Source organism: Salvia hispanica, chromosome 4 (genome assembly GCF_023119035.1).
Source record: "Salvia hispanica cultivar TCC Black 2014 chromosome 4, UniMelb_Shisp_WGS_1.0, whole genome shotgun sequence".
In the NCBI taxonomy this organism is placed as follows: Eukaryota; Viridiplantae; Streptophyta; class Magnoliopsida; order Lamiales; family Lamiaceae; genus Salvia; species Salvia hispanica.
Genome location: NC_062968.1, coordinates 47,538,826 through 47,564,418, shown reverse-complemented (window position 1 = coordinate 47,564,418; position 25,593 = coordinate 47,538,826). Strand labels below are relative to the sequence as shown.

General features: G+C 34.6%; 2 protein-coding genes and 1 pseudogene across 2 annotated transcripts; 2 read left to right on the top strand and 1 right to left on the bottom strand.

Annotated features, from left to right (window-relative positions):
- Positions 1–3,731: 3,731 nt before the first annotated feature.
- Positions 3,732–7,776, bottom strand: LOC125185587 (DUF21 domain-containing protein At2g14520-like). The gene is made up of 11 exons (XM_048082148.1): positions 7,463–7,776; positions 6,871–6,947; positions 6,700–6,783; positions 5,929–6,042; positions 5,764–5,850; positions 5,430–5,569; positions 5,260–5,347; positions 4,692–4,765; positions 4,340–4,467; positions 3,994–4,253; positions 3,732–3,925 (listed from the first exon to the last, which is right to left on the bottom strand). Exons 1-11 carry the CDS (start codon positions 7,638–7,640, stop codon positions 3,881–3,883), a joined length of 1,275 nt encoding a protein of 424 aa, XP_047938105.1. The 5' UTR covers positions 7,641–7,776; the 3' UTR covers positions 3,732–3,880.
- A 5,726-nt stretch (positions 7,777–13,502) lies between these two features.
- LOC125185513 lies at positions 13,503–16,548 on the top strand (annotated as a pseudogene).
- Positions 16,549–19,270: 2,722 nt separating this feature from the next.
- Positions 19,271–20,007, top strand: LOC125224189 (basic form of pathogenesis-related protein 1-like). The gene has a single exon (XM_048127549.1). The coding sequence runs from the start codon at positions 19,348–19,350 to the stop codon at positions 19,831–19,833; it is 486 nt and encodes a 161-aa protein (XP_047983506.1). The 5' UTR covers positions 19,271–19,347; the 3' UTR covers positions 19,834–20,007.
- Positions 20,008–25,593: the final 5,586 nt, after the last annotated feature.

Sequence of the window (25,593 nt, the reverse complement as noted above, 5' to 3'; positions counted from 1 at the left end):
CACCGTGGGTGATTTTTAAGTTTTGGATCAGCCACTTGTATCATGTGATTCTCATGTCTATGTCGCACTTGGAAAGGATATCCTTAGAAATGCGTGAGCATCCATTGGTAATTTGGTAAAGTTTATTTTTAGGGAAATGCTATGTGGCCACGTTATGGCCAGCCATAAACTGGTTTTATAGCAAAAAAACCGGTTTACTTAAAATATCCGGTTTAGTTAGGAATTGATTTTACTTTTATATCCTTTACAGATTTGGAGGTGAAATTACCGCTCCTTGCTCTTCTTCGTTTCATATCCCGCCAATATTAGTTTCTCTCTCTCTCCCATATTTTGGAGCCATGTTTGCTGCAATGTTTGCGTCGGCACTTTCTCTCTTCTATCATGTTAGGCATTCTTTTCTCTCCCAAATCTGGAGCCTTTCTCTCTCAACTCCACAAAAATATGAAAAAAAAAAATTGATGCAGCAGCAAGACTCTGTGACTAAAAATATCTGGAACACATTCCCTCCCTCTCCCATATCTGGAACCCTCACCCATCTCCTCAAAAATATGCAAAAAAAGTCCCCAATTTGCAAAATTGGCTAGACTGAGATTGAAAAACGAAATGTGCAGTAATTCTAAGTCACACATTTACATTTTTTGGACAAAATTTGAATAGGTTTAGTAGCAGAAAACCCCAAATTACATTTTTTTAGACAAATTTGAATCGATGGATAAGTTGTCGAGAAAGAGTACATAATTTTGATGATGTTTTGACTGAAATTCACAATCGATGCAGGGCGATAGGAAAGACTCCAGTGTTGATATTTTTGGTTTTCTGTGAAATATGGATGGATTTCTTAAATGTTTTCTACGAAGGTATTTTCGATTTTCTGTAAATTTTTGTTACTGTTTTTGGTTAGATTTATTGTAAGATAAAGTAGAATAGATTTATATTGACATGAGCACAACATATGTTTGATAAAATGTCAGAATGAGTTTATTATTTGTTGCTCTTTATTGCTACTGCCCTTTGTTGATCTCCAAAGTGTTCCATCAGGGTCATCCCTTCTCCCATGAACGACTAATAGTATAAGGGACGATTGGAGTGCAAGACCAATTATGCAATTAAAGGTTAGAATGCAAGAGATATTTCCAATTGAATGGACAAATAAACGAACGAAAAAGGAGCAGGAATTTAAATGTACAACTAATGGAAGCAGCATACATGTATTGATAAATGGACCAATAAAATGTAGACAATTAATTGAAATCTTGTAATTAAAGAAGCATGCTATCATCTATAATCCACAATTTTAAGTAAATAAAATCAGTAACTCCATCGCAAATTTTAACATTAAAATCTGATTCTCAGTTTATTTGTTAATTGAATTTAAATTCACCTTAATTGCCTAATTAATCTAAAAATGAATGCAAAATGTAACAGATTAAATTGATAATTTGATACACTTGTTTGTTTGACTAAAAGTAAAGTTGCCATAAAAAATTACTCCTAAGAAAATGAATCCGAAAATATGATTTCTAACAACTTTACTTTCGGGTTTAGAAAATATCAAAATATTTCAATTTTATTTATTTATATTTAATTTTATTTGGATTTTATATCTAATTTTATTGATTTAAAATGATCAACTGATTAAGAAAAATGTGGAATACAACACAGTATTAATTAAAAATAGAAATAAAAATAAGTAACAAATAATCCTTGAATAAATTAAGTTCAATCTGATAATCTAGTTAAATTTTAAAAAGTATGGCATCTGATTACTTAATTTAATATTATTATATTAATTTAGTGTTAGATTCGATTGAGTTATTCAATTAAAATATTTGATTGAAGTTATATTCACCTGAATAATTCTATTGAACTTATAATCAATTGAATAATTTAACAGTGCTTATATTCACCTGAATTGTTCATTTGAATTTGAAAATCACATTTATTATCTAATTACATCTAAACATGGTAGTAGTATATAAAAAGGTAGTAGATTAAATTGATAAACAGTTTTATTAATGCTACTCAATTCAATTGAATTTTAGATCAAATTGAACCATTCTATTGTTTAGATTCACTCGATTATAAGATATTAAGATGTAACTAGATAATTCAATTGAACTTATAATCAATTGAATAATTCAGTAGTGCTTATATTCACTTGAATTCTTCATTTGAATTTGAAATCGCCTTTGGCCAATTGCATCTAAACATAGTACTCCATATATAACAGGTAATCGATTAAAATAATACACTTGAGATTTTTTCATATATACTACTCAATTGAATCTTCGATCAAAAATACAATTCTACTGTTTAGATTCAATTGATTATAAGATCTAAACCAAATAATTCAACTGAACTTTGAATCAATTGAACAATCCATGGTGTTTATATTCACTTGAATTGTTCATTTAAATCTATAATTAATAGTTATTGCCCAATTGCATCTAAACATAGTATATAAAATGTAATCATTTTAATTGATATACTAATACTACTCAATTCAATTGAATCGTAGACCAAATCGAACAATTCTACTGTTTAGATTCACTCGATTATACGATGTAACTAAATAATTCAATTGAACTTAGAATCCATTGAACAATTCAATTGCACTTAGGTCCACTTGAATCTAAGACTCCCATTTATTGCTCAATTACATCTAAACATATTATATAAAAGGTAATGATTTAATTTTGTAGCATAGTAAACAATATATTATTAAGAATGAAAAATCTTAATTACAATGAGTTAATTGTTCGCATCCAACTATTTGATTTGTATAATAAATTATAATGACATTAGTGTATGATTAAACAAATCTTTTAGAGTGTTTAAGATCTAATATCATAAAAATAGATAGATCAAATAATTATTTTTATCCAACTATTTGATTTGCAAAAAAAAATCTAATGAAATAAGTGTTTTACTACATAATTTTATATGCTCTTAACATGTAATTTCACAAAATAGGAAGATCAATTAGTGTTTGATTAAATAATTTTTTATTGTGGTCAAATTTAATACTATCAAAACATAGATATATAAAGTAATGAATTATTTTCATTCAATTATTTGATTGGTAATTTTTTTTATCGACATTAGTATTTGATTAAATAATTATTTTATGTGATTAAGATATAATATCACAAGATAAATAGAACAGTTAATGAATTATTAAAAGAAATTCTAATATCATTAATATTTGATTAAGTTGATTGTTTTTATATGAGTAAATCTCCATGAATATACATAATTGTAGTAATAAAATGAAATATGCCTATGAAAAAGAACTATACGCCACCTCTTGTATTAAATGATGATTATATTTAGGAAACGAATTACTCTAATAGCTAATTAATGCCTAATGTTAATAAATATTATCGTCTTCAATGTAAAAGATTTTGTATTGATTTCTAACTTTGAAACTCTAAAATGTGTAATTAATGCATAACTTTAATTTAAATTTTCAAAACTTAAAAGAGGGGATTCTAATATATTGACCCAAAGTATTGTGGAGGGTTAATGAGTCATTTTAAGTTAACCACTGACTACAATTTATATTTTAATATATCATTAATACTACAATTTACTAATATAACCTTGTGTGGCTGGCCATAATGTGGCCATTTAGCACTACTCTTATTTTTACGTTCAACTTTATTTTTACGTTCAACTTTGGAGACATGTGCACGCACTTAGAAATGAAATGAATTTTCAACACACGCACATTATCAAGTCATATGTGAACAGCTCACTAAGAAACTGTGACTTTCCTCTTCAACAATTGTATGTACTCTGTAATCATGGAACCAAAACTTGTTCCACTACCTATTATCATACACAACACACTTTACATTGAACATTTACATATGATATGTCACGAATCTTCGAGATGGTGATCTGTTTCATCGAATATCTCTTCCTGAAACCGAGGGACCAATCAATCAATTAGTGAATACAAATCTGTAGTTCCAACATACTTGAACTTACCTGTAAGAGCTCTTCAATGACATCTTCCATGGTTATTATCCCGACGGCCTCTTCCTCTCCGGGGTGCATTGGGAGTGGATTTTCATCTATCTGCAGGATATCAGAGTACATGTTTTTTGCCCACTTCTTGCTCCTTGGTGTACCCTTGAAGGAAATGCTTCCTGTGTTTGGTAAACTCTTCCATTTCTGCAGAGGTATCTTCGACTTAACATTTTTTTTCGATGAACCACCAATGTCGACTCTCACATCTTTGACTGCGTCTACATCCACAGACATGGAACACTGTTGTTGAATTATAATGTACTATTGACATCGAAATTTCATCAGAAAACCAAAAGAAAATTACCCCCTGCAGCATCCGTGCTAGGAGGCTTGTCCACAACTTTGTTACTCTGCCCAACAACAACAGCCATGTGACTATGCCCCTTCTGGAATTCATTCAAGATGTCATATAATGGCATAGTTTCAGGAACCCTAACAAGGAAAACAAATAGAAGAACAAGTATCATCACGAGGTGCCAATCACCGAAAATTATGATGCATAATACTCCATGTTTGCAGGTAGAGAATAGGAATTCAACTTCTCCGTTGCCAGCATATAATACACCATGGTGAAGCAATAGCAATGAGTGTCATTACTTAATGCTATTATATCCAGTTCCAGTAACATACATTTATGTTCTGAAGCATCAAGATACCTTGGAATTCTGCGAATAGTGACACTTTTCACTGGGACTTCATCCTCAGGATGAATTGCCAACAAGTTTTTCGCCTACAATGTTAGGAAAAAAACAGATGATTCAGATAATTCATTCCAACAGGAATTCTTGTAGCAAATATGACCACAGGGGGAAAATTGAATTCATAGCACCTTGAAGGAAGGAACCTGTGCTTCTTTAAAAAATTTAGTAAATTAGATTATATTAGGATAGTCTAGCATTATGTTCCACGCAATACAGTTGTCCTGATGTAAGATCATATCTGGACACCTTATTAGGCAGAGACAAGGCATATAAAGCCCACCAATGCCTTTTGCAGCAGTTGAGGATTGTAAAGTGCAAAACTGCTTATAATAAGTACTAACACCTAAATATAAGGGAAAACAGTCTTGATTAATAACACAATGAATTGGATAGTTCAAAGAGAACTTGGAGATCTATTAACCATCTGAGATAAACCTTACAGAGAATGTATCCAACTCACAGATTATAAAAATAAATAACTACTAGTTTATTAATGGAACTGAACAGAAGATGAAACAAGTACCAGAATAAGCCCAATGATATTTGTAGGTTGCTCGTAGTAGACAGGGACTCTGCTGTGTCCTTTCTCCAAAATTTCATTCATTAAATCCCTTCACCATAACACACACACAACTATTTCAGCATCTTACAATTTATATAAGGGCAAAAGACTACTAAAGCTGCTGAAAGAACCTGTCGAGCTTAGCATTAATATCAATAGCAAAAATTTCAGATATTGGCGTCATTGCGTCACTTGCTGTTTTGTCGCCGAGTTCCAATGCCCCTGCAATGATGGTCGTTTCATCATGTGTGAGCTCTCCACCTTTTCCAGCCTGCATATAAGCAGCTAGTGGAGTCACGGTGTACATCAGAGCTTTTCCAAGATATCATAGAATTAAACAGCAATACCGAAAAACAGCAAAATAAATTTACTAAAATTGTATAAACAGAGCATCTGCAGAAAAAGACAAGAAAACAAAAGACCAAGATAATCATATGGAAACCAACCATTTTTTTTTTCCTGTACCTCATTTCCATGTAAATTAACAAGGGTTTTCAACTCAGCACGTCGAAATAGAGCTCTATGTCCATGGCCAAGTAGTGAATCCAACAACTGGAAGTTAGACAGATAATGCATGAAAAGTGTTAATGACACCAGCCAAATTTGAATGAGCAATATACATAACTGTACCTTGCTAATGGGATATGCAACTGGAAAACAGATCCAGACAAGGACACGAACCACTGGGGCCACAGTCGCACCAATAGCTAGCCCATGTCTGGAACAAATGGACTGTGGGATGATCTGAAAATACAACATATCTTATTTCATATCGATCTAGCAGATAATCATTTGGTCCTTACTTCCAATTTCCACATGACATGTAGCTACTTAGATTTATATTCAAATGCTCCTTCAAGTGAGTTTTGTTTGTCAACATGCTAAAAATGGTGCAAAGACAAAAGGCTAGAGATGTGTTTCTATCACGACTGAGCTTGACCATCAAATGATTATGGGAGTTGCAAGCACCAGCCTTATATTCCATGTCGACATTTGAGCTATGTAATGATAGTTGCAAGCTTTCAATTCCTTGGGGTAATGAACAATTATATCACCACACAAACTATAATTAGATATACTATGTTTTATCACATGTACAGAAATCTATAAAATGCTTTACATTCAGCCTTTTGTTATGGTTCATATAATATGAATGACAATCCAACTTCAAGTTTGTATATTCTGTGATTTCATACACTTTGCAACACTCAAAAGTAGTAAGATGAAATCACGTGCAAGGGGATACAATTTTTGAGGAACTGGAGAGGAAATACTATATAGAAGCTATTCACTAAGATTTGATGTCATTCTTCATCTGTCTCCGTGAGTGGACAGAGTGGGCAACATAAATTGTAAGGAAAGCAAAGTTGTATAATAAGGAGTTGTCAAGGAATTCTTTACCTCACCAAACAGAAGTATCAATGTCACGGATATCAGGATTGCCCCCCAAGCTGAGATGAGACTGTCAAGGAAAATAGGAAGAGCCTGCAAGGTAAAGTATCCAGCACTTTAAAATAAACTTTGCAATAACTAACTAGCTTTTGAAAGTGTAACACCTGAACTTATCATTACCTCCATAGCAGCAGCATTGCAGATAAGCAGTGTGCAAAGCAACAAATGCTGATTCTTAACAACGGGCAATATCTTTTCTACAAAGTGAGTTACATATTTTAAACAGAATTACGAATCCAGACCAACAAAAGCAAAGCAACCGTCGGAGCAGGTATGAATACGAGAAACACCAAACATTTCAAGCTCGCCAAATATTTACTAATAATATCAGCAGTTAAAATCTGGTCACATCCAAATATTGATATTTAAAACTACAGAAGGGAGGAGCATTCATCCATCATGCAAATAGTGTATCTAGGACTAGTATGCATAAGCAGATCAGAACAGCCTAATCAGACTAATTTTGCCAATAACGAAGAAACGCAATTAATCTCCACACAACAGCCTAATCAGACTAATTTTTCCTTCATCGGAAATAGGTTAAACGGTGGATACCTAAATTTATGGCAGAACTCAATCATCAATCCCCAAAGACGAAATTGATCATAAACTCCAACTTATAATTAAATAAACAACATCAAACTAAGCAGCCGCGCTTGGATCAACCAAAAACAATTTTATACAAATAAATAAGGAAGAAAAAAAGGCAAACCAGCATGGTATCGATCCTTGGGAGTGCCGGACTTGGCGAGAACTTCAAGGTCGACTAAGCTGAGAGACATGAGGCCCAAAGTGAGGCCGGACATGAGGCCTGCAAAGAGCACCAGAAAAGCCACAACCGCAATGCGAATGAAGAAGCCCGCCTCGCAACATCGGTACTCCACCGCCATACAACCACAACTCCTAATTCACACAGCCGCTTCGCCGCCACCGGCGAACTTTATCAGCCGAATTTACGCCTCCTGTTTGTGAATTCTTATAGAAGCTATTAGAGAATAAATTATGAACAAGTGCAAGATTATGCGGGAGAGTTATGGTATTAATACGTATGTTTATTCTGCTGCCGATGTGCCGTCTATCTTTTTACTCCTGTCAAACATTATTATCCTCAAAGATTTACTTAATTCTACTCTGCCTACTTTTTTTTTCTTCTTCGGTGCTGTGGATTGGTGAAAATATTAACTTCATTTTGTGCACTATAAAAATATTACGATTATGTTAATTGGAGGGGTTCTTATTTAATTACTTCTTCTAACCTCATTAGTAGTACCATTCTCGAATTTTAAAAAATATGGTGGAAGGTAGTAAAAAAAGTTAGTAGAATATATTTTTAGAAGAGGTTCGATTTGCTTTTAATTAAAATGATCTCATATGATAATCATATGGTAAGGAATCATATCAATCAAACAATATCTTATATTAAATTTTTTATAATAAAATGCGAGTGTTATGAGTTTAAGAATGTGTAGCAAAAGTAATAAAAATTAAGATTATAAGAGTACTTAGACAAAAGAGGATATTTGTGCCAATTAATAAGTGAGAAAGGGAGTAGATTATTAGCATTGTCATAAATGATTTACTAATAGCCTTTACAAATAACTAAAATATAATGATTAATTGATTATCAATCCTATATACACTCAGGTCCACATAAATACAATTATCTATGTATTTGATTGGTGTGTGTATAAATTCACGAATCTACTCTCTTTCATTTCACGTTAATTAAGTCATTTTGATATGTCCTATATATAGTAGGGAGTATGTTGAATCCCGTCCTCTTTAGTATCCAATGGTAGTATTCGGTTTCTAAGATAAAAAATAATACCAAGATATAATCTATGATTGAGTTGTGAGATTATTTTAGTCATAGGGGTTAGCTATAACTAATTATTTCAAGATTATGCATCTAGGATTGAGTTATGAGGTTGAATCTCATGAACCAAGCACATTACAAATTTAATTCCGGATACAATCTTGCAAACTGAACACCCCCAATATGTACATTAGTACATACGACATTTATTTAAATTCAAATTCTTGATGCGGCAAATGTTTAATTCATTTATAGTAAATTAATCGTGAATTCCATATAATCGCAGAAGGCTTATGATAAATAAACACTCCATGAGTAGACTCACAAACTCATGAAGATAAGAAAATAGTACTCATAATAACTGATGCGTATATATTTACGAAAAGTGATTCATTTCTAAACACAAGAAATATCAACATACCTCCATCGGTATACATTAAATCAATAAGAATGACAATTATAAAAGATCGACTAGAAGACACGATTGATGATTCAAATAATTGAAGCTAAAATCATGGGATTTGAATACGTCTGCCGCCTGCTATGGCAGCGACCGCTCTAATAGTATATAAATAAATAAAGTTGGTATTGATTTTTCATATTGTTGATTGGGAGGTAATATTCAACAATATTAAAACCAAGACTTACATATTAAAATGTTTGTTATTTTATAGATTAAACTATAAAAAATGTATTTTTATTTCTAATAGTGATATTTGGTCTATCATTTAGTGTCTCATTTTATCATTATGAGTTGTTTATTATTATAATTCATTTTATTTTTACTAATTCATATTAAAATGTTTGTTATTTTATAGATTAAACTATAAAAAATGTATTTCACGATTATTATAATTCATTTTATTTATTCATTTTATCATTATAAGCCGTCTATCATTTCATTTTTATTTTATTTTAATTAATACTTACGTAAGATCCACATTTCACTAGTTTTTTTAATAATATTTATTTACATTTTCAAAATCCGTGTCAATCGCAAAATATAGTGAACTGGTAGTGATTTTATTTTTACTATCATTTTTATTAAATTAATTGAATATAACTAAAAACTTTCAATGTTAATTTGTTGGTTTAATTAATAAATTGTGAATGAAATTTTAGTTAATTGCGGTTCCTTTTGTCTGCCCAAATTCAAGAATTAAACACCCGACGCCTCTCCATTCTCTCATCAGTCATCACCACCTCGCGGTTGCCGCCAACCGAACGCCACAAATACACACACATTTCCGCACACCTCCTGGAAATCCAAAAATTGAACACATAATCAACAAATCGAACACGTATCAACAAATCGAACATATGAGTTCATTATTGTATTTTTCTATATTCCCAATCAGTCACCTCTCGTAAGAATACTAAATTAAGCAGCAATCAATCTATTGGTTTGTGTGACAATGTGGAAATCTTTAATTTGTAGTAACAATGAATATTTGTATTTCGGGGTACTATTTTTCTTCTAATAACACTCCAGTTAATATTACTATGTGCGTGTTATTTTCAGATTCCTCATATTCTTATTGGATAGAATTTTCGTATTATTTGTATGTCGGAGTACTATTTTTCTTCTAATAACACTCTAGTTAACATTACTATGTGCGTGTTCTTTTCAGATTCCTCATATTCTTATTGGGTAGAATTTTCGTATTCTTACTAGGTTAGTCCGATATCAGTCCAATTCAATAAGGTTAAATCCTAATTCGACTTGAAATTATAGGATTTTTATTGGATCACAACCTATTAATTTCATGCGTGTTTGTATAGGATTTTTATAGCTTGTCAAAAATTGATAGCCCCACCATTAATACGCTACGATATAATTTAACTTGACATAATACAATAACGACCTTAAAATAATATATTACTATTAAAACTTGATATTGCATGATAAAATCTGATATTATAAGATTAAAAGATGTTATAATATGATTAAAAGTTTATCACAAATTAAATCTAAATAATAAAATTAAAATATAAATTTTTTAAATTATAAAAATAATAATTTTATTGCTAAACGGATGAGCCGAATCTAAACCGATCCAACTAACTTCGTGAGTGTTTGTATCAGATTTTCATCATATTAAAAATTGTCAGCACATGTGCATAAAATCTCAGCAAAAATCAAGGGAGACCTAATCTAACAAATCAAATCAGCTAACAAAGCAAGCAATCTGAAATATAATTCGTAACTTTAAAATGGTACTCTCTCCGTTCTTTATTAACTGAATAGTTTTTCTATATAAGTTCTAAGATAAGTTATTTTTATTTTTGATAAAAAGTAACATTGTATTTACCATCATTTAACACATTATTTTTAATTTTCATGCTCAAAATAAATGCTTCTATTATAAAGGAACATATTTCAAGGCGTAACGACATCTAAACTTACAAGTTACTACAAACAACTATACTCTTTAAAAAGCCAATTATAATTATTCAATCCATAAGCCAACAAAAAATGACATGTTCTGACCATAAATTAAGGATAAGATAAATTAACCTGTGGGCTTTGACTACACTTATATTTTATGCACGACAGTATGAGTATATCGTATTTTACTCATCAAACAAATCAGTCATAATTTTAAATATCAAGCAAATGCCACGCTTTTCGAATGTAATGTAACAATTGCTTGTATGCATTACAATTGAACAAAATTAATTGTTTTTATAGTGCATGGCTGCTCGCTACGTGTCTCATTTACTTATTTATTTATTTTGAGCAAACCACGTAAGGTATTGAATGATGAGCTAAAATAATTTAGAAGTTTATGAAAGCACTGACCCGTAACTCGAGGATTGATCTGGATTGGACCTAGGTAAAATTATTGTTTAGTGTCCCTTTCCGTTTAACATCTAATTCAAGAATTCATTAATGAGTTCTAGTAGTATATAATACTATATGGAGTATAACTATATAAAAGCAACCTTTAATTTTATATTTAATATACAACTATATTATATTTTTAATAATATAATAGTACTCCTAATAGATAAATCCAATTAGAAAATTCAAATTCACTACCATGTTAATTTTATTGGTAGCGATTTTTCCGTTAGGCTAGCCCGAAATTCAAACCTTTAGAGTTAGGGTTGAATCCGCAACAACAAATTGTGCATGGCTAGATGACTGAAGCCCACCAACGTGAATTGGGTATACTGGCCCTGCTGCCGCAGTAATTTTCAATTTTTAGGATTTAAATTATACAATTTTAAATTTTTAGGATTTGAATTATGTAACTTTAAATTTTTAGATATTTGTGATGTCATTTTTGGATTTTTTAATGAAGTTTTATTACTATTAATGAAATGTTTTATTAATTATATTTTTAAATTGAGGAAATTACTATTAGTGAAATGTTTTATTTATTATTTTTAAATTGAAGAATAGAATAGTGTGATCTATGGATAATAATGAATGAGATGGGTTGTTGTAGTAGGTGATATCTTTTAGTTAAAAGATAAATAAGAAATGGTTAAAAGTGGTTTGAGATCCATGAATAATTAAAGGACGGCTCTATATAGAGACCACTGTTGTGGATGCTCCTAATTGGCCAGAAACATAAACATATTTTATGTTGACCTACGTAAAATTTAGTTCTATATATTTGTGGAATATTGTTAATTGGGTAAAATGTACTATTTGATGGTAAGAAATATCCCACAAGTCCACAACTAGCTAGAACACCATGATAACAATGGAATGTAAATATGACTGTGATGTGTTGAGAATCATGAGATTGGTATTTCTAAAGTGGGTCACGTAAACTATACAACGAATAATTGATGCCACATTACAACTGTGAACTGTGTAAGTGTATTATACACATTCCCAGTGGATTTTGTTTGAGAATATTACATTAATTATTCGGTGATTTAGTGAATCGATATTTACGAGTAAATGAGAGTAAGAAAAAGAATGGAGGAAAATAACAAATTAAGTAAAATGAAGTATACGATTGGCTATGCTGGTGAATCATGTGTGATAAAGTAACCATTTAGAGATAATTATTAAAGAATCACATCAAAACTATAATAGCAATAATTAAATAATGGATATATTTATAGGCTAAAAACCCTAAGCAAAATGCAGCTGCTGGTTATGCGTGTGCCTGCAAACAGGCTTCTAATAATATTGTTCCCTGAAATAATTACTCACAAGAACACACATAATAAATTATGTAAATTAAAAGAGACGATAATAATTTCCATTAATACAATTGTTACTTGAACGTATACCACATTCCAAAGTCCAAACATGTTTCATGACATGCCTTACAAAAAATACTTCTTACAATATTGTTTTAAAAAGGTCTTGTATTAGGCCAAAACATCTGAAACTATGCCCTGTCATATTTGAATGGGATAAAATTTATTATATGGAGTACTTAAGTAATTGTATTAGTTGAGTCAAAAGTATGTCTTAAATTATTGATAATACGTATCTAAGTTCAATTTGGCCAAATTTGAGATGACTATTGAGTTAAGGTCTACTTATAAGTAACATAAATATGGAATAGTAGACAAGCCCAAAATAACATTCAACAGAACCTAAAATGCTGTTGTCGTGAAACTAAATTGTTGACGGCAAGTTGATGACAGTTTTTTCATTCTTTTATTTTCAGACTAGATTTTCCACTACTTGAAATGACAATTCAGGCTTGCTACTCTAGACCAGTGTGTTCCAAAAAGCGGAAAATTACAGTTCCATATGGGCCATAAACATTATTAACTTTTCAGTAACTTTTCCAATACCTAATAAATCAGATACGTATTAACTATTGAATCTTAATCCAAATTCCTAATTTACAGTAGATTCAATTAGTAGTAGTAGTGGAGAAGGAGAAGTAATAAAAATTATAAAATCAAATCGATAAATGAAACAAATTTGCCTCGCAAATAAAGGATGTAACCGCATTTCATATCTGAATCAGTAGATCAAGATCCGTACTCCCACTTCTCCCGCTTCCCTCTTCCTGCTTTCTATTTTAGGTAAAATGCATTTATTTGCTTCATTTACCTCTCCCCATTTCTGTTTCATCTATTTTCCCGTTCTAATATGCAAAACGTGATGCTGTTGATGGTCTCAACCGGTTCTGTCTTCACGATTTTGGTGGTGTTTGAATCAATTTTGAACTGTTCCGTCTGTTGTGCTGTACAATGCCACTTGGAGAGCTTGATTTAGCTGATCTTGTTCCTCGTCGTATTGGTAAACAGAGTGGTGAGTTTAAAGATGTAAACTCTGGGCCAATGAATCATGTACAAGTGTTGGAGCTTGTTGATCGTCATGATTCATGTTGATGCACCACATTTGTGAATAATTAACTTTTTCTAAGTTATCTATTGATTCACATTCTTATCTAATCATGTGTACAAGAAATAGCTTTTTTTCCCTGGTTGCTAGTTTCCAGTGAGATGATATATTGGTGAAGGCTATTCTTAGTATGATGATAATTCAGTCGAAACCACCATGCTTTCTGGCCTAAAAGAACTTGGCCTTATCTTATGCCCCCTTCAGTCCTCCGCAGGTCTGCTCGCCGTATTGGAGACGATGGGAGCATTCCTTTAGTTGGGGCATTGCATTCCAAGGCCCAGACATCTCCCCTGTTATCCATTGGAATTACACACATAAATGCATGAGTTATTTTCCATCGTTGCATTTACAGTGGATAGGTGCATGCATGTGTGTGTTTATACATAGATTCCTTTTTCCATATTTTGCAGTCATGGAATTCAGTCACAGTTACCTTGTGTATCTGAATTAGAAAAAAAAAAGAAGAGGAGATGGCTTAAGGATGGTGCTTGTCCACTTCTTTCTTATACCTGCGGTGATGACCCTTGTCACAAACTGATAAGCTACACTTTCCAAATTTCAGGGAGCTTTGCTGGTTGTTGGTTATTTTTATCACAGTTCAGGTTTGTTCTGAGTCTCTTTACACCCACCGCTACATCTGATCCCAGCAAATCAATCTCCCACACTTGTTAAATAAAATTAGTAGGAAGTTGACAGGGAAAATATGAGGATGATATAAGCATTACCTGTAATAAGTGACTTTAATAAAGAGTTTTTGGAGGTATACTGAATTAATGAAGTTATATCAGTTTTCTTTTGTTCTTGACAGGTAGCAGGAGTGATGACATAAGTAGTTTAAGTAGACTTGAAGGTAAATATCTATGATTTAGAAGCATAGTATCTTTTATGAAAGAGCCACAAGGTGCGCATAAAATAAATGTTATTCAGCTAGTTTCCTGATTTTTTTGGTGAATCATCAATAAATATTGCATTCATGGATAGAAGGCTTCATTTTTTGTACTTTTGACCATTATTATAACCTTCAGAATTTCTTGGTTTCAGGCACTGCAATTTTTTTACCTTATTTTGTGATATTCCGTAGTGCCAATATGCATGCTGGGATTCTGTTATAAGTAATCTCAAGTTATGAAAAGAGCTTTGCAGTCTCTGAATACTATTGCACTTCTGATCAATATACCTCTGACAATAAAAAGAAGCTTGCCTGATGTTTATCTATTACCAATCAGTCATTTCTCTACCTTATCTTCTGCGGCCTCATTTATATGAAACATGAAAATTTTGCGATTGGATGAGATGTATTTTGTTAACCCAATAACGTTTATGCAGGAGGTGTTTCGTGTTCTCTTGCAGTTCAGAAAATAATACCTATTTTAAAGAAAACATATGGTGACAGTATGAAAAAGATATTGCATGTTGGTCCTGAAATCTGCTCGGTGGTCTCTCAACTATTGAAACAAGAGGATACAGAAGCCTGGGGTATAGAGCCTTATGAGTTAGATGATGCTGATTCCAGCTGCAAGAGCCTTGTTCGCAAAGGCATTGTGCGTGTGGCTGATATCAAGTTTCCCCTTCCGTACAGGCCCAAAACATTTTCCCTCGTCATAGTTTCAGATGCACTGGATTATTTGTCTCCTAAGTATCTTAACAAGACTGTTCCACAGCTAGCGAGGGTAGCTTCTGATGGCTTAGTTATATTATCTGGTAATACTCCAAAACTTCATTTTTAATATGCTTGCATAATTCTAGAATCTATAAGTAAAAAGAGTGTGTGACCTAGAAGAAATATCTGTTCCATCTCAATGTTTGAAGAAATATACCGTACACTCTTTTCAAATGCCTTATAGCAGCTTTTAGTATTTCACATGTTGCAAATTTGCTTTCGGTCTTCTTTTGTAAATTTCTGAAGTTAGAAGGCAGTGTTACTAATTTTTTACATAAATGCTAGCAGGTTACCCAGGTAAGCAAAGAGCTAAAGGGTCGGAGCTTTCAAAGTGGGGGCGCCCGGTAATTGTCAAATTTTATTTAATTTTGGCACTCACTCTTGGCCTTTCTTCTTGAAGTACCTGATCGAACGATTCTATACTTATGCTATGTATATCTATGCATATACAAGTATTTATAGCCGATCAATCTATGACAGATATCTTACAACTTATGGAAATTTTTGCTAGTCAGATACCTGATATCGTGTTTCACGATTATGGTAACAAATGTTGTAAACTAGAGTCAGCAGATTTGGTAAATGGTGACATTCTGTGTTCAAGCTCCACAGATGATTCTCTCTTCTCAGTTGATCAAAATCTGTAAACAAGTATTTGCATATTGATCTGCACTAAAATTAGGTGGTTGTGTTTTTGTTGAATAGGCAAAACTGCGGTGCTCAACTTGGTGGATAAGGTTTTTTATTCAAACCAGCTTAGAAGAGAATGAATCTGCGGTGAAGAAGTTTGAGCAAGCAGTATCCAAGAACCCAACCCTTACAAGTCAGCCTGCCAAGTTTTTCATCTCAAACCATTGCATTAATCATCTCACTGAACAAGGTACATTTTTTATGGCACCAACGCATAGGAGCACCTTTACTTCCTCTAAGTGTTAAATTAATGATCAAATTAAATGTGCAAATTGTGTTAGTTATTTTTGTTTGATGTAAAATATTTGACCTAATTATTAATTAAAATTTTTGCTGGTCCGATTTCTCAACTAACGAAATGTATCCCCATTAGCGTATTTATTACTAGTATTATGCTGGCAAGAAGTGCTCAGCAGAATATGAACTAATGTACTTTTCTTGATTACTCTGGATAGAAAATCAAAATTACCTGAGTATTTCATATAACTGGTGAAGCAATTTCTCAAGAATATTGCATTAGATCATTAGTCACTGCAAATAAAGAATATCCGGATATTAAATTTTAAAGAGCAAACATTTGTCTTTTGTTTGCTCTAAAATTACAAGTGTAATAATAAAATATTGATGTGTGTCTAGGGGACGGGTGATATGTTTTGTCATTAATTGAACATATTAGTCAGTTAGCCGCACTGGTTAGCCGATCGGTTCACTTAGATCCAATAGTTTAACCAGCAAACTGAAAATAGGCTCACTAAATATTACTCCACCTGTCCAAAAAAAAAAAGACAAGTTTTACTACTCCCTCCGTCCCGCTTTAGCGGTCCCGTTGACTTTTCTGCATTTTTTTTGTAAAAATGATAATAAATAGTTAAAGTGGAAAAATAATAAAGTAAAAAAGAGAAATATATAGAGAAGAGTTTTATCTACATTATTCTCATTTTTACTTTATTATTTCTCCACTTTAACTATTTATTATCATTTTTACAAAACGAGTGCAGAAAAGTCAATGGGACTGCTAAAGCGGGACGGAGGGAGTATATTTTAGACGTTCAATAGAACTAGTTATGCACTTTTTTGTTTTAACCTTCGTTCTACTTCACTTTTTCGAACTTCAGTCAAATGGAAGCATTACATGCGGAAGGTGTGACCTAGTCTCCATGAACATCAATTGCAGTTTTCAGCTCACACTTAGATGTCCTTGACGTTAAGTAAATCAATTTGATTCTGAGGAGTCTAGGGTCGTTTCTAGTTCTAATATAATAGTGCTAGTGATAAAGAGTGGTTTTAAAATGGAGATTGTTAATTTCCCAATTAAATTCCGATAAACAAGAATGCGCATCGCATTGTCAAAAGGTTACTGAAATAAGGTTGGAAAAAAAAGTGGAGGAAAATGAGGTTTGAAAACAAGCAACGAAGCACATGTCCGTAATTATCGCCCTGTAAAAAGTCATTCCAAGTCCAATTAATCATTTCTTCTACACAAAGTCACAAACCCAATAAGTCAATACGTAATTTGTGCCTAATCTATAATTTTTTTAGTATAATCTCCATTATTTTAGGTAGACATATATAAAATTCTTACAGGAAATGCCATGAAATAGATTATGGTTTCGATCGACAATTTTATTAAGTTAAATTTGTAAATTACTCGATGACGAATCTTCGGATGTGTTAAATCTCAACAATAATCTTCTTTACAAAAGACACAAAAATCACCAACTATCATAAAAACATCTCTTATTCATAGCATTGATTAATACCTTATCTTATTTACTTATTGAGAGGGACTCCTGTGCGCATGTACTCCTAATTTCTTAAGTTCTTCTCAGTACAATGGAATAATTAAATGTGATTCCTACTTTAATTCTATTTATTTGTTTGATAAGATGGAGTTAAGGATGGAATGAAATGAAAATCCAAAAAGTATATGATTTCATACGTATCTTCATTTCATTCCTACATTCTTTCCATTCCATCGTGCCAAGAGGAATCTTATTTAATTCATATAGGTGATACGTTAATAGTTCGTTAGAAACTATCGAAGTGTCCTAAATGAGTGTTTCTAAAAAAATAACAAAGTTTATTTTAGATATAAGTGTTAATATATCTTCACCTTTTTGGATTTTTGGGTCACTTTTAGTGAACGGTAGAGCTAGCATGCCCGGCCCCTTAATTTAGTGAAGATTTTTTTTTTAATCTCAAACAGCTAGTATTATTATGAAACTATACCTTCACAATAGTACAATACTATAAAAGAGGTCTCAATCTCAAATTAATTTATTGCAAAGCGGTAGTTAGCTCGGCTCGTTTGCTTGTCAGATAGTGAAGCTGGTTCACATGACTTTACCTGTTAACGGATATATCGAGATAGTCTATCCGAGAATAAAATCAAGACTCACATGATGATAATACATTTAAAATTCTTTTTAATTTGTTTTTACTTTTTAGAAATGCAAGCACAAATATATTATCAAAGGGAGTACATTAAAGCTATAAGAAGAAAATTTACTCAACAAAATCATACTACTAACTTTTTACAAATACTTTATAGTTTGGATATTAATAAGATATTTAATGTGGCTTGTAGCTAGATTTCCTTTTTGAGATATTTATTCATTTGATTTTCGGTAAAGATTGTTGTAATTATTAGATATAATCATACAAACTATGCAAAAATGACTCGTGGATTTGCACTGGTGGGGTTTTTGATATGTAAAGGAGGCAAGGAACCAAGTGTATGGTAGTACGTATTTAGATGAAACGTAAATTATTAAAGTGAAATATTTAGATCATGAAAATCGCCATCATTCACGAGACACATTATCTGTTTGCCACATTCCAATCAACTTCGCCAGTAGACCCCATCAACATGAAGCACTTGCATCATACATCCATCTTGGGATTAAATTAATTTCAATTTCATAATAAAAATTAGGACGATTGTATGTATTTGTAGTATAACTTTAAGGTTGGATGAAAATAGGATTTTCCTTACTTTACATTAAAATTAAATATCTCCAAACATATATGGAATGATTTCCATCTCTATAAATAGAGCAACACAAACACACTCACTACCAAAAAAAGCAGGACAGGAAAATGGAATCCATCCTTATATTGTCCTTAATGGTGGCCGCAGCAATGGCGGGCGCCGGGGCCATAGACCCGGGGCAGCTGAACTCGCCGCATGACTTCCTGGAGGCCCACAACCGGGCGCGGGCGGAGGTGGGGGTAGCACCCCTGGCGTGGAACGAGACGGTGGCCGGGTACGCCCTCCGGTACGCGTACAAGAGGTACGGAGACTGCGAGATGGAGCACTCGATGGGGCCGTACGGAGAGAACCTGGCGGAGGGATGGGGGCGTCTGTCTGCGGTGGACGCGGTGGGAATGTGGGTGAGCGAGAAGTCTTGCTACGACCACAGCTCCAACTCCTGCGTCGGAGGGGAGTGCCTGCACTACACGCAGGTCGTGTGGCGCGATTCAACCCATTTGGGCTGCGCCCGCCGACAGTGCCGCAACGGATGGCTCTTCGTCATCTGCAGCTATGATCCGCCCGGAAATTACATCGGCCAGCGTCCCTACTAGAACTTATTACTACTTGTCAATTTAATGCATTAATTATACACCTGTTTCAGCGGCTTGCTTATATATTTACTACTATTATGATGTAACCTTATAGTCTTATGTTTATGTTGTACTAGTGGTGTTATATAAATTGTTGTTTTAATTAATGGTTAAGAGGTAAACCATGTTGTTTTACTTATGTGGCTTGACTTCTTTGCAAGTTGCCGGGAAACTATGGAGTTCGGTCAAATTTAGTCTGTCTCACAATTTTGAAAATTGGTCGATAAAATTTGAAGTTTAATATTTATATCATTTACATGTAATATATTATTGATGTAAAACGTACATATATCAAATTGATGATGTCACTTACTGACGAAGTATAGTGTTATCAAAATGTTTGAGGATTTTGAATATGAAAGTTCACATAGATTTACAAACCAAAATTTTGGCTACCGCATCATATACAATTCTACTCAACTCAAATCACATGGTACAATTGTAAAAAAGTTGAACTTCAAAGTTTTTGGATGGATTTTTAAAGTTGCATCAAAACTTTATAATTTGATCTGTGATAAATTCAGTCTTAGATGCCTTATAGATTTTTAAATTTTTTAGTCATTTGGTTTTCTAACTGAGATAAATGCAATATTGTTTGTTTGTTTGTTTTATTGTACTCCATCCGTCCCCGATTAAGAGTCACACTTTTCCATTTCGGTCCGTCCCCAATTAAGAGTCACACTTCATTTTTATCATAAATAGTAAGTAGGTCCCACATTCCACTAACTCAATTCACTCACATTTTATTATAAAACCAATATAAAAAAATGGGTCTCACATTCCACTAACTTTTTCAACCAACTTTTATTTATATTTCTTAAAATTCGTGCCTGGTCAAATTGTGACTCCTAATCGGGGACGGAGGGAGTAGTAATTATTTGCACAAACTCCCTATTTTTTCTCATTTTAAATTTTGATTTTGCCCGAGGCTATAAATTTATATCATCGACCAATGCAAATCAAACACTACAGGAGTATATATTTTCTCACTAATTTTTTTTATAAATGTCCACATCAGGATGGTGACGGGCATGTGTTCAATGACTTTAGAGCATCCACAATGACGGCTAGCGCATCGGCTAGCCGACGGGCGTCGCTAGCGGTCGGTGACATACTTGAATTTTATATGGTTTTAGAGGGTGGATTTGTATGAATTTGATCATATTTGTCTATTATTGGACGTGTTTATATATACTTCTCTATTATGTTGGTATGTTGACCATTTTGTTAAGAATGTGTAGAAAAAGGTACAAACTATGTGGATGTGCAACAGCCTTGGTTTGAGACAATTTTTACTGGAGATTTTGAAGTCCAATCAGTCTCATATGCATATCAATCTCTTCGTCTTTGAAAGAGCTTCGCGTGGGTATCTTACACGCTTCAATCGGAGTCCCATAGAAGAAGTTATGACCGTTTTACGAACACTGCGCTGTTCCAAAAAATTACACGCGGCCGGGTGAATTAACCACCCGGCCGGGTACTGTGTTTATGCACTGAAAATGTCAGAAAATGGTCGAAAATTACCACCCGGCCGGGTGAATTTTACTCTTTATAATTCTACCCGGCCAGGTACGTTATTTTGGCGTATTTTCTTGCCAAAAACGCAATTTTTGATGGGGGACTAAAGGGAAAAACGCCTAGGGTTCATGAGATTCTACACTTACCGCCTCCAACACTCACACACACTCCCAAGAACATTTTGAGAGAGAGAATTGAAGATTGAAGACTCTAGATCGGAAGATTGAAGACTTCATTCCTAGATTCATTCCACAGGAGTTCTTAGTATCCATCTCTTATGTCTTTCATTGAATTCTTTGTTTTAAACATGGTTTTTGTGAAGAACATGAGTAGCTAAACATTTCTTGTAGAATTCTTGGTGATGATGCATTAATTTCATAGTTTTTATCCAATTGATTTTGTTCTTACCTTGCTCTTGTAGTTATTTGATTATTCTTGGGTTTATTCCTTTCAATTGCTTGATCACCACTTGATTGTGTAGGATTAATTAGATTAATCGGGAGATGAAATAATTAATCTGGAAATAAGAATAATTCACACCTTAATGCAATAAAACTCGGGAGAGTTGAGGTTTTGAGTGAGGTCTTTGACCTAATCGAGCTTTTGGGAGTTAGGGGTTTTAGGATTAGAAGGGGACTTCAATCCTAGCACCTAATCTGCAGGTTTCTCACCTCGGGAGGGGGTTTAATCTATAATTGTGGTCGACTTAGTAATTCTAGAGACACCAAAAGGTAAGGCAATTTGATTGGATAAGAGCTTGGAATTGTGCATCGGATCCTTGAGTTCTACAATTTTCTCCATATTATCTTTTCACTCCGTGTTTATTTGCTTTTACTTGTTTATTTGCTTATTATATGCTTTTATTAGTGTTAGAAAAAAACCAAACCTTTCCCGATTCTCTACATAGTAGTCAACGTTTGTTCGTGGTAGTTAAGTTGATACGAATTTGTCTCTGTGGGATACGATACTCTTACTTGCTAATTGCTACACTAGCCCCGTACACTTGCGGGTATCACTTGTGTTAAAATAAGTCGAGTCATTCAGCTAGCCGAACCATTGGAATCGGCCAGCGCCTTTTCGGCGAGAAAATAGGCGAGCGCACGCCGATTTGCGAGCGCTGGCCGCCATTGCAGGCTCGCGATCGGCCAACGCAATTTTTTATTTTTTTATTTTTGAAAATTTTTGAAACACTATATATACGCGATTTTAGTTTCATTTTCATTTGCACCACTTGTATTAACGAGTTTTCTATCTCTCTAAATTTCTATACAAGAGCAACATCGAGCGATGGACAACAACAACGAGTCCAGTCCGGCGACGAGCGGATCTCAGACTCCCACGGTACCCGTGGGGTCTGGATGGGGGCAGATGGGCGGCCGGATGTGCGGGATGGGCGGCCAGATGGGCCAAGGGTACAACAACCCTGGGCAACAGTTGATGGGGTTGATGACGGGCGCGCAGGGAGGGATGTCGGGCGGGGGGCAGGCAACGCCGGGGTGGGAAGGTATGCCCCAGATGCCGCAACATATGCTACAACAGATGATGAGGATGATGCCGGTATGGCAGGGAGGGATGCGGCCCGATATGCAGCCCGGGATGCAGGGGTCATCAGGTGGGGACACGGTCTATCGTCCCACTCTTGATATTTTGACGGCTTCGTCTCACACGTCGACCCCAGTGGAGACGCCGTTCACTGGGGATGACCGTTTCTCATTACATGAGTTGGGGATCGATATCGGAGAGGCGAACACTGCCGTTCCAGCGGGGGGAGTAGAGGGGGGTCGTCGGGCCGCACCGAAGAAGGAGAGCAAGGGGAAGAGCAAGGTGGTCGGCGAGTTGTCACAACCGGCTGTTGACGACTCGCCGACACAGAGGAAGTGGGCGGAAGAGGAGTACGTCGCCCTGCCCAAGGCGTGGTTGTCTGTTTGCGACGATCCGCTGGTTGCGAACAACTAGGGTTGGCACGGTACGGTATACCGCACCGAGAATGCCATACCGCATACCGTACCGCAAATTGCGGTATGACTAAATGCCATACCTATACCTTACCGAATTTTTCGGTATACCGCAATGCGGTATACCGAAAATTCGGTATGTCAAAATTTGAAAACCTTTACCTTACCGATATTTCGGTATGCCGTACCGTGTTGCGTTATACTGCGGTATACCGCAAATCATACCTGTTTGATATATAAAATTGAATTGAGATTTAGAATTAGGGAAGAATAATGAATTAATGATGGCTGCTACTGCTTTACGAATTATGCATCTAATCTTTCTTTAGTTTTAAAAATATATATTATAATTTTATAAATAATATGTATATTAAAAAAATATATTTATTAACGGTATATACCGCAAAATTACGGTATATACCGTAATTTTGCAGTACATACCGTAATTGTGGTATGATGAGTTATACCGCGGTATATGCAAAATACATACATTTACCGTACCTTAATCTATCGGTAAGGTATCATACCGTACCGAAAAGTGCGGTATACCGAAAATTCGGTATTTTCGGTATTTTTTCGGTATGGTAAGTGCGGTATTTCGGTATGTTTTGCCAGCCCTACGAACAACCAGCGGATCGTTAACATGTGGGCTAAGATTAGAGTAGCCTACAAGAGGTATTGCCCGCACGAAAAGGACTACAGCGGGGAGGAGTGCCGAAAGAGATGGGAACGCATCAGGGCTGCGGTCGGCCGATTTTCGGGGTTGTACGCCAACGCCCTCCGCATGATGAGTAGTGGGCGTGACTAAGGAGGACTGCCGGAGGATAGCGGAGAGTCGGTTCCCCAAGCCGGGGTTTATAGAGAGTTCATCTTATGGAACTGCTATCTGGTGCTGAAGGACTACGAGAAGTTTCAGGCGGGGGTCGACGCTGGGTGGCCGAAGAAGCAAAATCTGAACTATTCCGGCGATTACAGCGGCAGCAGCGGCGGTTCCCACGACCTCCCCCCGGATGCTGAGGAGTTTCCGTCCCCTCCATCGTTTGCTCGCTGCACTCGCCCGGTTGGCCAAAAGCGGGCGCAACGGGCAGCGAGGGGATCCCCCCGCCCCCCCGCATACACCTTCTTCTCGCGTCAAAAAACGCGGGAGCAGATGTACACGGTCTTCCAAGATTGGAGGGCCGCCACTGACCCCACGGAGAAGAGGTTTCTTCACTCGATGCTCGAGAACATGCGGGTCGATTTGGATGGCGCGAGGGCATAGATGGGGACTCAGATGCCACCGATGTGGAGGTCCCGGGTGGCGGCGGCGAGGATGGCAGCGACGGCGATGAGGAGTAGAGAGAGGCGGGGCTCGTGTGTGGAAGCCCGGTTTTGTTTTTAATTATGTACTTTTTTTTATCTATGTACCTTTTTTTATTTAAATGAAATGAATGAATTTTCCCGTATATGTCTCGTAAATTTAATTCCGTAAATATAATTGTTTTTGAATTATTTTTATTGCGGCTAGCCTGTGGGTGGCCTTAGGCTGGCCTATTTGATTAAAATAATGATGGGACAGGTGGGTTTTTAGTACTGATAATGTGGCAGGAAGAGAGAGTGGCTGGCCTATGATTGATCTATTTTCATTGTAGATGCTCTTGCTGAGGAATATAGCAAATTAATCAAGATTCGCATGATAAAAGAATTTTTGAATTATATATATTGTTGGACTTTAGCGCCGATGGTTGGATTTGTTGTGAATATATTATCATCGATATGTTTTAATTTGAATATATTTTTTTCTGCATGCAAGTTATTGACACGTTATTTTGAAGAGGAAAAGGTTAAATACACCCTTAATGTTATAATACTCCGTATAAAGATCAAATAGCCCCGTATTTCTAATTACAAATTAGTAAACTTTTAATTATGTAGATGTTGGAGATTGCAACTAAAAATAATAATACAACTATCTCATATCGGTGTAAAGAGAGAACTGAAACTATATTATATAAGTCTATGAGCCCCTCCTATCACCAATTGATTTTAGAATAAAATTATATGAAATCCTATTATGGTAACGAGAAGTATATGGATGTATTGATGTTGATTGAGGGAAAGTGATTGCATTATCAAGTGTTAAAGCAGAATAAAAGTTGAGAAGGTTGATGGGAGATATTGAAGTTATCCTAGAAAAGAGGTTGATGGGAGAAATTGGTTATCCTAGAAAAGAGCCAACTCTTATGTGACATCGAGGCATAATCTTATA